Source organism: Lepisma saccharinum, chromosome 5 (genome assembly GCF_977018435.1).
Source record: "Lepisma saccharinum chromosome 5, izLepSacc3.1, whole genome shotgun sequence".
Lineage (NCBI taxonomy): Eukaryota > Metazoa > Arthropoda > Insecta > Zygentoma > Lepismatidae > Lepisma > Lepisma saccharinum.
Window position 1 is genome coordinate 42,213,612 of NC_139233.1, and position 17,803 is coordinate 42,231,414.

At 39.4% G+C, this 17,803-nt stretch overlaps 1 protein-coding gene across 1 annotated transcript in view; it reads left to right on the top strand.

Annotated features, from left to right (window-relative positions):
• The window catches only part of LOC145988003 (uncharacterized), a 174,700-nt gene that overhangs the window by 102,130 nt on the left and 54,767 nt on the right, over positions 1 to 17,803 (top strand). Inside the window, exon 5 of the mRNA XM_083122841.1 lies at positions 15,162 to 15,272. Within this exon, the coding sequence (XP_082978967.1) occupies positions 15,162 to 15,272 (111 nt within the window). The remainder of the gene's footprint in view (positions 1 to 15,161; positions 15,273 to 17,803) is intronic.

Below are 17,803 nucleotides of genomic sequence, written 5' to 3' on the forward strand. Positions count from 1 at the left end.
TACATAAATTGAATTTTTGAAATCCCTCATAAAAATTTCCTTCAATTTTCAAAATTACTAAAATTCAATGTTATAATGTACGTACTGTGTTGATTGAACTTAATGACGTGGAGAAAAATCATGATCTAAGGAAAAATCCTGACGTGAAGGGGAGAAATGGTCATGTGCATGATCAGCATTCAAAATACTTCCAGAATCACTTATTGGTTTGTAAACATACGCAATTTCCTTTGTAAACCTATTTTATTTTTGTAATATACGTAATGGAATGGCGAATATGATTATTTTGATTGTAAAATTGTGAAAAATTCTGACGATATGGGATAAAATGGACGTCATTTTCGTGATCAGCACTAAAAATACTTCCGGATTCAGTTATTGATTTGGAAACAACCTAAATTTCCCTTGCATAAATTAATTTAATGCGTTAGGTAATGGATGCAATATAATGGCGAATATGAGAGTTTTGAGTGTGAAATTGTGAAAAATCCTGACATGATGGGAAAAAATGGATGTCATTTCCGTGATCAGCATTCAAAATACTTCCAGAATCACCTATTGGTTTCAAATCATCTGATTTTTTAAAAATAAAATGCAGGGTGGTGTAATCCAGCAAAGTGTTGTGTTTGTGGATATATGATTGTTATTTGTTGCCAAGGATGCTTTTACCGTTGAGTTACTTCCTTGTTATGGAATTAACAATGCATTTTCTTCATGGATTTGTTTAACTGGCATTTCCACTACCACATGAAATCATGAATGGGTTTTAAATCCATTCAGTTTACTGTAATGAGATGTACAAAATATATCGGCGATATTTGTTTTGGTTCTTGAGAAACACGCCTTCAAACGTTGTTTAACATCACGTCCTACGTCACGGTAGTAATGTTCTCTGATTGGTCTGACATACCTGCACAGTTGCTATGCGAGGCGTCATGCTTTGAACTCCGGCTACGGGATGCGCGCAGGTTCGAATCTCCTGATATAAGCATAAACAATTTTCTCCTGATACTTCGGCCTTTGGCCATCCACCATGGTGAGGAAAATGTAGATCTACGAATGAGTAGTGTCATGGAAACCAGTGATGTGCGGCATGCCACGTGCTGCATGTGTGTTAGAGTGGGTCAATACCGGTACCATTTTTCGTTTTCAAGAATGCAAAAACGCGATTCTACAAATTTGCTCTACGATCCTCTAACCCTACAAACAATATATTGTTTTCATATGATTATAGGATATCCTTGATAGTGTTGAAATTATCCGGTGGAGACGTCTGCTGGTTCCGATCCCACTTTAAACTGTAGGTCCAGTACCCATTAGCATATCTGTATAAAAGTGGACTTAAAACTAAAACGATATCTACCCAAAGCTTTGAATATTCGAGCGTTTTGAAAATACAGATTTTTCAAATATAAAGCCTTATAGGCCCAGGAAAGTGTAGTATGAGGCTTTTGTAAAGTTTTGTATGGTTTTCTCTTCAACATCGCACCATATTTCATGTTCCTGATGTCTGCTTTGGTTGTAGACCTCATCCATGCGTTCATTCAAGATGTCAATCAATATTTTCTAACTACTAGACATGAGCATATATTTATGACGTCTTACTCAAATATGTCCTTTGTCTTGTTACAACTAACATTTACTAAAAGTGTCTCATACTATATAATGGTTATTTTGGATGGAAGTTTGTATTTACATAAAACAGAGTATTTTGCCCCTCCTCACTTTCCACTTAAAACAAGCAAATTCCACTTTCATCACGCTATTAGTACAGTAAACCTGACGGGGGTTGAACTTTGGACCTCCAAAATGAAGAATATTTCCACGCCACATGCCAGACAACAGAATTCATGATATTTCATTAACTGTAGATATTTCAGCGAAAAATGCAGGCTCGACCAGGACTCGAACCTCAATTCGATCTTGTTAGCTGAGTGGTAGAGACCCGGGTTCGAGTCCTGGTCGAGCCTGCATTTTTTGCTGAAATATGTACGTGATACATCTCCTGTGTGTGCCTAATTTAATGAATTCACTAACTGTGTATTATTATTTTCGTATTATGCTTTGTACTATATGTAAGAACCTTATATTATACGATATTCACTTTACTGCCGGCCTCCGTGGCGGAGTGGTTTGCACAGGGCACTACAAAACCAGAGGTCCTGGGTTCGATTCTCGGCATTGGCATGGGTGTTATTTGTGAGTGTCCCGTCATCAATTTCATCATATCATCACTCATCCTCATCTTCGCGGTTAACGAAAAGCGAAATAAACCTAATCAACCAATCAATAAACTTTCAGTATGACTTTTTAATAATAACTCAGCAACGGAAATGTATTAAAAAAAAACAAGTATATCACATCGAACTATTCTTAAATAGTGCACCTTTTAGCTCTTTGTGTTTTTGAAATCCTAATTTGAATGAAACCTAGTTTCACATGTTGTCGATCGAAAACACTCCCCACGTGAGACCAGAATGACATGACATGGTGAAAAGACGAACGTCGTCCCGAGAAATCTATGGCCCAGTACAAAGAAGAGGAAGTATTGTTCTACCCCTTTACTCTCGCAACATTGCGTCACATCCGCCCGAACCGCGGTAGTAATTGATTTGAAGACGGGAGCCCGGAAATTACATGTCCTCGTTCTCGGTTTACGAGAGCTTTGTTATCTCCGCGGAGAAGAGACGCGAAACGGGAAGCTGAGGTGGAGTAAGATGTCTTAATCCTGTTGGATGCTGGGAGGGCGCGTCCATCTGTCTCCCGCGCGAAGCACTCATCCGTGGGGCTGCTCTTCGGCTGGGAAGAGGATGGGAGGAGGGGGAGAAAATTAAAACTCTCGCGTCAGACCGTCCGTCACTTCCTCTCGTCCGCGGGAAAAGTGCTTCTCCATGGCTGCGTCATCATCATTCTGGATGACGTCTCTCGATGATGAAACGCGCTTGACCGTAACATTATCACTCCAATTGCTCTATGACTTTATATATTGTTCTATGCTCTTGTGCTTGTTGAGACACATCAGCAGCTACAGGGTACTAACAAGCAAGCTAGATACAGTACGCTGATGATACAAACTTTGTAGTTATGTGCGTAATAATTGCAGAAGTAGCATCATGCACTTCATTTGCAACACTGGCCGTTTCCCTGCGTTTCTACTTCTTACAGCTGTTAACTAGTCGACGTCTAACCCAATGGGGTGAAACTTATATGACATAATCTGTTGTCTGTGACGCTAGTGACATCTAACAAAAATTTGTTGCAACTATTTGCTTTCCAGTCACAAATGCACCATATTAGTGGTGACGTCACAGCAGACGACTGAACACGATTTAAGTCCAAACAAAGGGACACGTGTTTTTCTCCTATTCAAAGTCATTAAATTCTCCATCGGAAGGGGTAGCTTTAAGTATTGTGACAGCAGTTACGAAACAGAATTGTGATTTGTATTGCACATCCATGTAAATATGAGATTTCGGAGAATACGTCTGTATATTACATATTCGACGCACCTTACAGAGCATAAGTTAAATGCGATGCGGCTGTCTACGCCAACAGGCTGCACACTAGATACAGTGTATGTCGCGCCTATAACGGCATCTTTGGTTACTCTGTGAACATAGCACCACGCTAACGTTATACAAAAACAACAGCAATGAAAGTTTTCACTAATAATTGTCAACGCAGGGCTAAGTAAAATGAAGGGCAATAGAACATTCCACACCGAAATAAAAGTCAGTTCTTGTAACTCGGGTGTCTTATACATGTTGAGATAGCTCAACTAGAAACCCTTATACGTCCTACAAAACCTCTGGACACTCTTTGTAGAAGTAATAACGCAGTAACTTTGTTGAAATTCTAGACGTGATAAATTTGTAAATATGTTCCTGCGGGTCATGAGGCCATTTTGACGTCGAGGCAAAAAGCAACAATCTTGTTATAGACGACTTGCCATTTTTCGCATGTTTGACTTTGGTGGAACTGCCTCTCCCCTTCCCTTTTCTACCTCGCAATATATATATATATATATATATATATATACACACACACACAACACACACATACATATACAGGGATAGATCCGCCTTTCCTTTAGGATTGTACACAGTTTCTACAAAGTTTGCCCAACAACGAAACAGAGAAACTGTGAAAATCCTTGGACTTCCTCTCTTAAACTTTCCTTTACTCACCCTCTCCTCTTTTTTTTCCAGCTTTCTTTATGGACCAAGCTTTCATAAGAAGAAACTTTTTTCTCCCTTTTCGTTACTTACCAGTTGCAGAATGTTAAAGCAAAAGAAAAAGGACAAGAAAAGAGAGAGAGAGAGAGAGAGGGAGAGAGAGAAAAACGTTCTTTACAATTTAGCGTCTAGCTCATGACGCTGGTTAGAAAATCTCCAGGTGGCCAACCGTTCCGGACAATGTGCCTCGGGGTCTTTTATCGTCCCGAGGGACCAGTATCGACTTTCCAACTCCATTATCAAGTTGCTGCAAGAAGCGGGGAGGTATCTAGAACTCTCGCTTCCAAAGTTTAAAGGCAAAGTTAATTTAGATACGAGAATAGGTCGCATTAGTCAATATTCTCTCCCCTCCTCAGTATCTTCTGTGATTTACAATAGCAATCGTGAAACTCGTACTTTTGTGTTTTGGGTTTCCACCATGCGCCATTGAGCAAGTTCCCCCCCCCCCCTTTAGTTTACAGTGGTTTTTTATTTACTCCCTTTCTCCCTCTCGTATTTGATCTTTATGTCCTTTAACTAGGCACTGTTGCGAATTCTGCATTTCATCTGTTTTTTCCCCCCCTTTCAACGTAAAGAAAGGAGCAATCTTTTGCTGAAGCTTTTAACGAAATTGAGTTTCTTCTATGAAGTGTTCGTCAACCGCTCCTCCATGGTTCTACTTCTGATGTAATAAGAACTTGTACACTAAATGGAAACTTAGAGTTCCTTGAGAACATATACTTCTACTGAAGCTACCTCAATATGTTAATTGTACTGGAATTTGCAATAACTTGCACCTATCTACTTGGAGGAGCTGTTAGGGGGACACGGTTTGATTGATTGATTTGGTTATTTTTCGTCGCTTTCTTCTCATCGCAACGATGAGAATGACTGGATGTAAGATTAAATTGATGCACGAACACTCACAAGTACTTATGAGCCGGGCACAACATAAGCACCACAGGGGACTATATCGCAGAAACCAGTCAGTTTTCAATTATACAGTCACGATTGAACTACGTGGAAACGAGATTGCCACTTAGGTGGCTTCTTGAAAGGCCAGTACTTACACTAAAAAGTTAAGGGTCGTAGGTTCGATTCCTGGGTAAAGCATGAATATATATCTTACCTGAAGTCCGAAAGTGAGAATAGAATCCATTACCTCAGTCTAGATGAGAATTGAAACAACAAAACAATTTTGTAACTTGTAAGCACTCTATCCTCTGTAAATATCATTTTCAGTCCCACTTCCTCAATGTTCTCTTTAAAATTGCACGATATACACTCTTACTGAAATTAAAGTATGACTTTTTAATGCATTACATTGATAATGAAAGCATCAAGCAAACGTAAAGTTTGTCAGAGATTCGTGATACTAGCGCCGTGCCACGGCGGAACATGCAAACTAGCAGTGATCACACTGACGAGCAACTACGGGGTGTTCCTGTAGTCTGGAACCCATGTGACTGACTTGATGAAACGTTCCGTGACAAATAGAAGTCAGCAGAGAACCGGCGGATTTGACTCAACGGTCACCCGACCTAAACCCACTAGGCTTCGCCTTCAGGGGTATACTGAAGACACAGGTTGTATGCCGTGAAATTCAGAAATGTGGATCATCTTCGCGAACGAATTACTACAGCTTGCGCGTCTTTGGACCCAGACATGTTGCGCCGAATCCCGAAGAACATGGCCAAACGTCTCCAAAAGTGTGGAAAATTATGGCGAACTTGTCGAACATGTTTTGCAGACATATATTTTATTGAAACAATTTGTTCGTTTCTTATAGTGTAATATCACATATGCAGGAAGGATAAAAAAATCACGTTCAACGAATATATGTAGCTTGTCTGATACATATTACGATAGGTGGAGTGTAAGTGCTAAACACAGTCATCTCTGCTTTCGTTAATACGTGAAAAAGTCGCTAGATGGTGTTGTCTTTTCTACATGAAAAACCGAAAGTTCTGAAGGTGCGACTTAAATGTCTGTCAATTAAATAATAAAATTAATTTAATTGTTGATTAAACATCATTGTTAGATGTTTCGGACCTAAATCTAACAATTCCTACGTTTTTCTTAAATATATACAGAAAATTTCCTGTCGGCGTACGCACAGGTACAATTCGGTGTCACTTTGAGTTGACTGGATTCTGCAAATTGGACACGACAAATTGTGTAAAAGAATCTTCAGCATATTACACTTATATGCTTTTTCGGAAGGTGATTGTTAAAGTATACAAAGGGACGGATCCTTAACACACCTACCGATGTAAGTATTTACACGTATGTCAGTGGAATACAAGTTACGCAGTTGACAAAAGTGTTGTACAAAAAGGAAAAAAGAACTAGTGATTCCCGAGGAAAAGATGGAGCACTGTGTTGTATGTGAATAGCGTGCAGAGGAAGAAATCCTTTTGGTATTAGCGTTCGTGTGACATATGGATGTTTACTTTGGAAAAGTCCCTGTTCCTCAACTCCCCACCACGCCGTACGGAGGTAAGCTGGATTTTATCTTCATGTGTTTCATGAGCTCATAATAACATACACGTTAGGTAGATCTACCTTATTCGCGATAAGTACTTAAAGCTTGCTAGCGAGTGCATTGTACGTTGCTAGGAAGATCGGGAAACGCTCGTTCTAAACAACGTGGTTCGAACGTGATGGCGGGCGACGCCATTACTGTGAAAATTTGATTTTTCATATAATATGGACGTGAAACTAGTCCAGAACACCATGCACAGTTGGAAATTAGCGTAATTGTTAATGGACATAACTTAAATCCCAGTTTTGAAGTGTGGGATAGTGTATTTCTTGAATTCCAACTTGCGTCAAGGTCACATGCCTTTATATGGGAATGCTTGTAGCCGTAAGGACAATACATAGCTACACAAGTGTTGCTTCTGTTGCATGCTTTACCGAAAGTGACTTACTATGATTTGGTCGAGTTATAAAACCGCCACATTTTTTATTACATATATACATATTTTGAGTTGAAATGACTTATCTGGTATTTACTCTGGTGGCAACCTATGAACATAGTAACCTTTACCTCCATTTCATGAATAAACGTGTTTGACTTTGCGGAGGTGTTCTCATAAAACATATACTGTGGTGAAAATAACCAAGTTGGTACTCTCGAAATTTGAAATATCAGCTGTTATTAGCAAGATCATATTTTTTATGGAAACATAATACAAGAGAACTAACTCACACTGCAAGATGGTGGCAGGATTGTAATTTGTTTATCATAATAAATGTGTTCTTATTAGTATTTCTGAGTACCATTTCACCTCATGAATATATACAAAAGTTGCTCAGTATAATGCTGCATGTATCAGTGTACTAATTATCGGATTTTCATTCCAGGATGGGGAATTCTGGGTGTGTACTGGTCATGATAACTCCCATTGTTAAGCCTATAGAACAAGGTCCTTATGCAACTTAAGGACAAAAGGGGAAATTGAAATATCATTGTCCTAATTTTTTTTCCGGTGCTCTTGTTAAGTTAGTAATTTTTAAAGCATTTATTGCGTAAAAATCAGCACAAAGTAACATAATCAAATCCTTCTAATGTGCAAATATGATGGGCGATTCGTGAAAAATAAGGATAAGTTGAAATTCTAAAATTTTGTGATATATACGAGGCTGGTCCGGAAAGTGTGCCACAGCACTACAGGAAAATTTAAACAACTTACTTGTGTGTGGTTATTTACAAAGGGACTTTGAATTTAATTTCATAGTTGACGTAGGAAATTGCATTTTTCAAATTTGGATTTTTTTTCATTGTGATATAATTGTTTGTGATTCTTTGGTTAGTAAATTCCTCTTCTGTACCTTTCCAATCAGAGATTTTGGCGTTACGAGTGGGACACGTGAAAGGCCATTCGAAAGGTAGAATTTTGGGAAGTTTGGAGCAATTACTGGGGATTTCGTGACGTCATTGTGTAAGGGAACATGCTCACCGCTGATGTACTGTCTCAAAGTGTTAGTACATTTCTTGCATTTTTGCCATTGGTTCCTGATTTTATGAACTCCTTGTGTAGAGACAGACTTATTAACTTGGGAGATATACTATCAGTAGTGACTGTTACTAACCCATGTATTTTTCTGCTGTGCATGCTACGCAAAGAGCACCAAACCTAACCTACCTAACCTATTCACATGCTTATTTCTGGTATTACGAGTTGATTCATACGTCAAGAAGCTTAGACAGGTCAGTTTTGGTGCTGTTAAATCCCCAAGTTTCTATAGCTTTAGCTATCTGATTATGATCACGCTATGTTGTAGACAATGTACTCGTGCAACATGAACTGTACCAATGGCATTTCTAGAATCTTACAACGTGTCGTTACGACACGATGTATAATTTAGATGCGTCTGCGACATTTGTGTTGACATGGATATTACTCCCTCTGTCCCATAATTATAGTCCGGTATGCCAAAATGGTAGTACAGGAATTACAGACGAACAGGCAGATGGAAAGCACATGGATGAGGAGAGGCACAGTAGATCAGTCTTCAAGATTGTGAAGAGGAACAACGTGACCTTATCACAACGAGCAAGAAATACCGCCCAGACGATTACCAAAAGGACGCGTTGGTTTGCAACACACCGGTGTGGCACTGTATGGAAACCGGTCTAGCAAGGCACGCTGCAAATAGTTAGTAGAGCACTCCTTCAGTGAGTACGTGTGAGAAGAACAGCCATGAACACACAACCCATGATAGGAAACGACAGGGGTAGCAAGAACCTCACGGACAGTAAACGACATGCAGTGTACGAGTTTCTCTTTGAAAACAGTACGGCTGGGGTAGTGAAGAATGGTCACCAAACCATTAACTGTTACCAAAGATGTTTACCGGGACATGCTCATCAACAAGTTAATCCCAGCAATAGATGCACAATGGCCTCGTGGACTGCGCGCAGGGAGAATCCAGGTGTCCGTTCAGCAGGACAATGCGCGTCCGCATATCGTTCCCAATGACCGCGCCTGGATGGATGCTGCAGCGACCAGTGGAATCACTTTGGATCTCCTATGCCAACCGCCAAACAGTCCGGACATGAATGTTTTAGATCTGGGGTACTTCCGGGCAATTCAGTCTCTGCAGCATCAGGCAGCTCCACAAACTATTGATGAGTTGATCGCCGCAGTTGAAACATCTTTCACTGATCTGACATGCGACAAGCTCAACAACATCTTTTTCAATTTACAGTCCTGTCTCATTGAAATTATGCGCCTCCAAAGGTGGGTTCAACTACAGGATTCCCCATATGCAAAAAGCACACTTGAACCGCCGAAACGTCCTGCCATCTTGCTTGGAGTGTCCTCGAAACATTTACGACGAGGCTAGAGCAGCACTGCAGCACTAGATCTAGCTCGTTGAGGGGATGACAACCTTCCTGGACCAACAATATCTTTCGTCTTGATGTTTTATTTTGTCGAACTTCTTGGTCACTTTGTATTGATCCTGGATTGATTACTTTTTATTTAGGTTCTTTTGGATACTTGATCGGCCAATTTGTACTGATCCTTGAGTTATAAAGTTGTATGACTCATTCCCATGTTTCATTTTCTTCTTCTGTATACACCAATGTCACAGTTTGAATATCGGACAATTATTATGGGACAACAAACAAAGGTGTACCGGACAATAATTATGGGACAGAGGGAGTATCATTTAAGTCAAATGTAAAGGGGTCCTGCGTTCCATACCCGGTGAAGGCACATAGTGGTTCAGATCCCACTTTAAACTGTAGGCCCAGTCCCGATTAGGCTATCTGTGCGTAAAGTTGACTAAAGTCACCAACCCAAAGTCAAATGTAAAAAAAAAATATATATTTCTTGAACTTTTTTGATGAAAATGAAGGCAACTGTGAATGCGGTTAATTTTGGGAAGGATGTTGTTAAAGGGCGATAATATAATAAAAAATAGTAAAATTATGTGGAGCTACAGTTCTTCAATAATGTTTTTTAATTTGCAAATAATAAAATTTTCTATATCTGTTTTTGCAAACCATTTAACAAAGAAACGAATGGTTTCATTTACGTTATATGTGTGAGAACCAGGTAAGTGATTGCACAAAGCAGTGTTTCATATTTAGGGCAATTATACTTGCTAGTGAAAGATTCGCGGAGGTCAAGTCGGTAGGGTGTCTGGCAACTACACGGGAGACCCGAGTTTGATTCCTGGGGTAGGTAATTTCATTTAGGAATATTTCAGCAATGTTCTGCATCCAGAGACTCTGGGCCTCTTACAAATTGGTACCTAAAGTGTAAAGCGGCCTCAGAGTGGTGCTGATCACATCACATCTGTATGGCATATGGCAGATTAAAAAATTATACTAATTTGAGTAGGTATTATTATATTGTACACACATGTAATGACAACAAGGTGCTCTTACCAAAAATTAAATTCAACTTTTACACATAAACACTTGTAGGAAACTACGCTGCATAAATCCCTAATATTTTCTCCATTTACTCATTATAACAATACTAAATTTGTTGTTTTGTGCTTGTATGAGTAATTACTCAAACCATACCAGCCTATAGCGCATCAACAGAGTATTTGAAATAACAATCGTGTGATTAATACTAATTGCAATGCGTAATATGATTAAGCGTGGTTTTCCACACGTTGCCATTCATCATCCTTGCGCACAATTAGCAAAATTAGATTCGCGCATTCGCGAAATTGTTGGGATATCAGTAGGTCGACCAGTTCTGTCCCAAAATTTACCCATCTTGTCTAGAATGCATATGCTCTTAATCAGAAGTGTGCCAAAGTTATTTTGTAAGAAGAGGGGGCGGAGGCTTAATAGGATGTTTGCTTGCTTCTTAGTAGTTGGTGATACTTAGTAGTGCTCACAAGAAACATGTAGGTTGGTTAGATGGATGTTAAGTTTGAACTTGGCAACAAAAATATAATCACGTTCTCGATGTTATTACGTAGTTTGATAGCTCTTTTTGTGTATGAGTTTGCGCATAATTTGTGAGAGTTCCTCTCGAACGCCTGGAGCGATTTCAACCAAACTTGGTACACGTATGACTTACAATCTGGAAAGAAATACTGTTGGGGTAAGACACCCCTAGCACCCCCTAGGGGTGTGGATAAGTGGGGGTTGACATGTAAAAATAATCGAAAACGACCGATATTAGTGTGGAATAAATAGTTTTCGGGGTTCCTAAGATGTGTAGTTACATTCCCAATGCAGTTCAACTCCAAGTTCATCACCTATCGGCATGGAGGGTGAGAGGGGGTGAAAAATAAAATGTCAAAAATCACCTACATTAGTGTCGAATCTATTGTTTTCGGAGTCTCTAAGCTAATTGGTGACATTCACGATGACCAAACTTGGTACACATATGACTTACAATCTGAAAAGAAATACTGTGTGGGTAAGACACCACTGGCACCCCTAGGGGTGAGGATGGAAAGGGGGTGACATGTAAAAATAATCAAAAACGACCGATATTAGTGTGGAATCCATAGTTGTCGGGGTTGCTAAGATGAATCATGAATAGTGACACTCCCAATGCCGTTCAACTCCAAGTTAATTTTACAAGATAGTTAGAATTCATTACATTTTCTGTCTAATACAAGATTGGGATAAATAAATACCCGGGCAACGCCGGGCAATCAGCTAGTGTTATTATAACATTCAGTGAGCTACGAATAGGTTAGAACCAATGTCTTAAGGTACTTAAAACCGCAAGGTAATAGTTTAGTTTACTGACTAGTAACATATACATTGCACCCCACAAATACTACCCAAAATTAAATCTCAAACACGCCACTGAGTGGGAATCCCCCCATAGCACAGTGCACGTATGAAATGAATGTGATTAATATAATCATTAACCATTTAGCTGGCAGAAAATAAACATAAATAATTTTCGTTTTCTTATTTCGTTACGCAATTGGGATTAAATATAACTGGAGAACTATCAATGATAAATTTTATTAATAGCTTTTTCTTCAAAAACGTAAATCTAAAGGGGTGTGTATTCATTTACAATTTTTCCGATTGAACTCATTTGCTTATGGAAAATTACCAGTGATGTCTAGTTCGAAAATTCAATTCATAGATGTCTCTGCTCAATGTAGCTACACGCAAATAAACATGTACGTTATTCATGAGCAAAAACAGTCCCGAAACGAAAAATCAATTTGCAAGTAAAAAGCATAATTTCCAATTTCAATAAAACTTGGGTCAATTCTCGTTTTTAGACAAACAAAACCTGAAATGAAAAGTTCAAAGCATTGTTATTTTCTCAAGGAAAACTTTCATAAAGATCTATTCAATACAATAATTGGGTGTAACCATTACGATAGACGTAGAATGTAGGTGAGACAACTTTTACCGGCTTTGCCAAATAGGAAACAATATTTTTTTAAAACGTACGTGTTACAAAATCAGTTTCGGTACGTCATTATGTTGTCTCGTGAAAACAAATATTAGCACTAGTGACAGTGCTTTAAACTAATAAAGGGCGCTACGACGATAGGGGTCCCGGGTTCGAATCCTGACCTGGAGATTTGTGAGTGTCCCTTCATCAATTTCATTGTATCATTACTCATCTTCGTGATTAGCCAAAAGTTGCAGAAAACGAAGTAAAACAAACCAAATCAATCACTCAATTAAAACTTAGAACAGTACAGTCTAGTTTTGAGGGAGACATCTGAGAATCATCTTCAAAATAGCTGTTTCTTCTGCTTGAAATACATTATGATTGAATTGTCGCAGTGAACGAATTCGCGGTTTGTTTCATCCACTTTTACTCGGTATCATAATAAGCCAAAAAATGTAACATTATTTCGTGCAACTTGAAGAGAGAGCTTAACCGTGTTTTTACGCACTTTGACATTCACTTGTTTCCCAGAAGAGAACATTGCCGCGGGAGGAATTGTTTCCAGAAATTCCTACCGTGAAATCTGAGAGAATTAAGGGCGCTCTCGGCGGAAAAGTTTCCCAACAGAGGGCTCTGTAAGCCGGCAAAGGTATTCCGCTCCACGGGAGGGAATATAACTACCAGCGAAATAGCTCCTATTGAAGCCGTAAAACAAAGTGGCCAAGCCTTGACTCAATATCTTTCATTTTGCACCGGATAACACTGCCACCGCTCCGAAGTGGTCCAGCCGTTGCTAGCCCGGGGCGCATCACGTCAAAACGACGTGTGAGCTGCCTGCGAACTCATACGCTAGGTCGTTATGGCCCATTCCACTCCACCTAGATGACCCTACTCGCTTCGCGAGAGAACCATCCACCACGATCTTTGGACAAGGAACTAATACACGGTTCCCTCATACGGTCAGCCCTCCTTTAGCTTACGGCGGGGGGTTGGGGGGCTGTGCTGAAAGGGATTTTTTTTATTGTGCTGATTTGAGCGGGGGCACTAGCGTGTATGAATAGAACTGGCGCAGTGGAGGAAACTAAGATTACATAGGAACGCGAGGAATGCACCCCCCGCGAACAGATTGCGAACACTGGTCTTATGAACCACAATCTGCATGGCTCATCCCTAAGGGCAGTGACTGTAGAGGAGGTGCTAAACGAATCCCTGCAAAAGCTTACAAAAACCCTTTTGGTGTTTTTTTTAGGTCAACTTTATCCATAGTAAGGCTAATCGGGACTGGACCTACAGTTTAAAGTGGGATCCGAACAACTATGGGCCTCCACTGGGTATCAAACCCGGGACCCCTTGATTACAAGGCGACGACGCTTCTGGGAACCCGCTTAAAAGACCCATACTCATGAAACAAATGTCGGTTTCTGCATTTATCCTCTGTCCCGGCTATCTCTGGAGCAAGCGAACGAAAACAAGTCTCTGCGCAACTAGTGGCACGAGAAGGTCCACCAATAAACACATCAGAGGGAACGGGATTGCCTGGAGGGGGAAAAGCGACTGGCGTTATCAGCCTTCGCAGCAGCGTGTACTGATTCGCTCTGCCCCGTCGATCCCCCTCTTTTCTTCCACTATGCGTGGCCTTGCTCCATAGGTTCCGGGGACAGAGTATAATGTAGCCTGAGTCAGTCGACAACATAATCGATATATCGATAGTCTGATGCAAATAGTCGCTATTACACTTTTAAAAAGTAGGAAAAGGATATTAAAAATACCAATCCTGAAATGTTTGGTCAAGAATCACATGTACGTAACTATGACCGTCAGAAAGTGACGTCAACCAAGCAAAAATGCGAAATTGATGCAATAAGGCTTTTAGTATTACTGGATCAGAAGAGTTGATCACTAAAGAATGTTGCATCAGAAGAAAAGCTAAACCTATAGTATCGCGGGATCAGAGAGATACAAAGAATGGTACATGGAAAGAAGTTGAGAACGAAATGGCCTGTAGTTTTTTCTTATACCAGAATAAAATACCAAGATATTGCGTGGAAAGTGGAACTTCACAAAGAAATGGCCTGCAGTTTTGTGAGATTAGAATAAAATTCAAAGAATGTTACATGGGAAATAGGACATTGAAAACGAAATAGGTAGGGGAGGATAGTTAGTGAGGGAGAAAGGAAATGCGGGGGGGGGGGGGGGAAGGACCATGGAGTCATGCTCAGATTTACTTTGGAAGTATTCGTAATAGGAAATTCCTTATTCTTATGACATAAACAATCACCCAGCAATGATGCACAAATCCTTTTATTAAAGGACTGTATGCGAATAGGTTGTAATCATGTCACCCAGATCAAGCGAGTAGGAAGAGTTTTCGAGTAATTCCCACTGGAGATCAGTCTTAGAAATATGAGATGTAAGGAGGTTCTGTTGTTGTAAATTGATATGGGAGACAACTGTGAATGAATTTTCAGTTATGTTTAATATTGTCGCATTTTATTGGCGAGTGACATCAAAAAATCGTTTTTTTTTTACAAAATGCAAAACAGAATGTCTGGCCCCTTTTCATGAGACATATGTTTTTTTCTTCTTTCAGACTCTAGCTGTGTTGAATCCATTTCGGGAGACCGAAGCCTGTATCCTGCAAGACACTGATTTATCTGGACCTATCGCCTTTTGTTTTGCCTTCGGAAGTTTTCTTCTCTTGGTGAGTACATTGCTTTCTTAATCGACATTAATTTTGTTCTTACACGCTACGACGATTCCAACTAAAGTGGTAGAGGAAGATTACTTCCGTAACATCTTTGGCTCTTATGCATTTGAAGCATCGGAACGAGTCACAACTCTCGAAGCAGCCAATTAACCAAGCGAGCCGCTGACGTCATGTCAACCCAGAACCTATCGCTAAGCCCGTTGCTCAGGTTCTACACGCCCACTAGGCTCGCTAGAGAGATTCGCGCAGTTTGCTGGAGCTGTTCCGAAAGTAATTCGACTCTACTACTGTGATTGCACATCGCAGTGGCAAGTAACGTGTTTAAAGAATCTTCAACACCTGTCGTCGTGATTCTATGCCAATGTGACACGTGACATCTGTTGCGATAACCATAGAGTGCCATGTTAGCGTGAATGCTAAGTTTCACATGACATGCCACTTTTGAGAACAGGTTATTTGTCAATGAAAACTTTTATTGTTAAGACATAAAATGTTAGAAGACAACAAGTCAACATGAAAGTTTGCTCCCCAAGAATTTGGATTTTGTACTGAAAGCTGCTCATATAAATGCATTTATCTTAGGAGTGTCATTTTATGGTTATTTTGATTAAATTCCAGTCTTATTTTTGACCAAAGCAAGATAATACACTAGACAAGAGAAATGGAGATTGTAGAAGCAATCAATAAATTCACCATCTGAACAACCTACCTAAGAAATCAATAGTTTCGATATTTGTGTCAGGTAGTGGAGCACTTTGTCAAAAGCTTTGCTTAAATCTACTTCAATGTTTTACGAAATCAACCATGTCTCTACATATTCTGGAAACTTATGCTGTATTTTTCAACAGCTGTAATCCAGCCAAGTGCGTTCTTGTTTTGACGTGAAAAACCATGAAAAAACAGAGAAGGGTCCCTATTTGCAATCAGAGGTCGCTTCCCACCACAACTTGAATACGAGCAGCCCGCAACGTGCTGCGAGTATAAATGATCACATTGGCGTTGGATCGGAATGCAAACGTGCCTAGTATCACCAAAGAGGTGGGGAAAACTGTGAAATAACTGGCATTTTATCAGTTAAAGAATTACCTTTCAAGCGTATGAATAGGTCTACGGTTTGCTAAAGCAATGATGACGTCATTAGCAATACATAACTCTGTGCCACACAATATTGATTCTATGCTCTAAAAAGTGTCAGTGGTAACAATATCATATTTATTTTAATTCGAAAGATAATAAACACTGTATGTACTCCAACAAAAGAAATAATTATTGCAGAGGCAGAGGGACCAGGAATATTTATCGGGCGGTAGGCACATATTATATACCACTAAACAGCATAAAATTTCACCAAATAAAATACCATACAATAATTGCATATTTTGTGCTTAAAGAGCACTTATTTATCTAGGTTTTTCCCTTCTAGGATGGGAGGGGACTCCACTCTCCTGTTCTCCCCCCTTGGCACCGTCACTGATTACCTCCGTTAAAATTAACTACTCATTGGCTTACACCACCAAGTTTGTGGCTGTAACAATTATATGAAACTTACATATCTCACGATTGTTGTATGAGCGAAAAATGAAATCCGCGAATGTGTGAGTCATGGATACATGTAACACGTGTTTTGTTTTTTTAAAAAATATACTTATGTTAGTCAATCTTCAGGAGAAATCCTAAATGATTGAACGTGTTTACATCACTTTGAATGTTTTAAACTTATGTATCATCTAGGTTACCTACAATCTGGTTTAAACTGATTCAAATTATGATTACATTCAAAGACGGTCTGGTTGTGTGACTCATAAATCAAATATAGTATCTGATTATAGATAATGGTGTCAGACAAAGTTACGTGTCTGTTTAAAATTAGGCGAGATAATATTGCCCACATACCCTGATTGTTTTAAACTTGTGTGAGTTAGTCTTGTGTACAATGTCTGGTAACTTTAAATTTGTATGAGTTAATCTTATCTAAACATTTGATTGCTCATGGTAAAGCTCATAGAACTGTCAACTCATGACCCCGGCACAGATTGTTCTGAGTTCGAATCCTAGCCTAGACATGAGTGTAATTACCCAGTTACCAAAAATGACAGAAAAAATACGAGAAATATGAAAAATACAAAGAAAAATGTGTTTAAATACGCAAGCTTAGTGAATTGATGGTAAGAAACAGTTTCAACAAAGCCAGTACTTTTAAAATTATTTTTTATGGTGTTGATATATAACCAGTAACGTACTAGTATGGCCTTTCGGGTGACGGTATCACTTTTAATCAAGGGGTCCCGGGTGCGTATTTCACATATGCACATTGAAATAGAGATTGGAGGCGTGGCTTGTAATGGAGAAGTTTCTGGTTGGTTGGTCTATTTTTTCTGTATTGAGCACTTCTATGGCGTGCCTAACAATTAACTACAGGCTTGAACTTGTTCAATGATGTAAACCACTTATATTTTCCTTTTCTATTTATTTTCTACTTTTTATATATTGCTTTAATCTTTTCTACATCTTTTTATTGTAGTTCA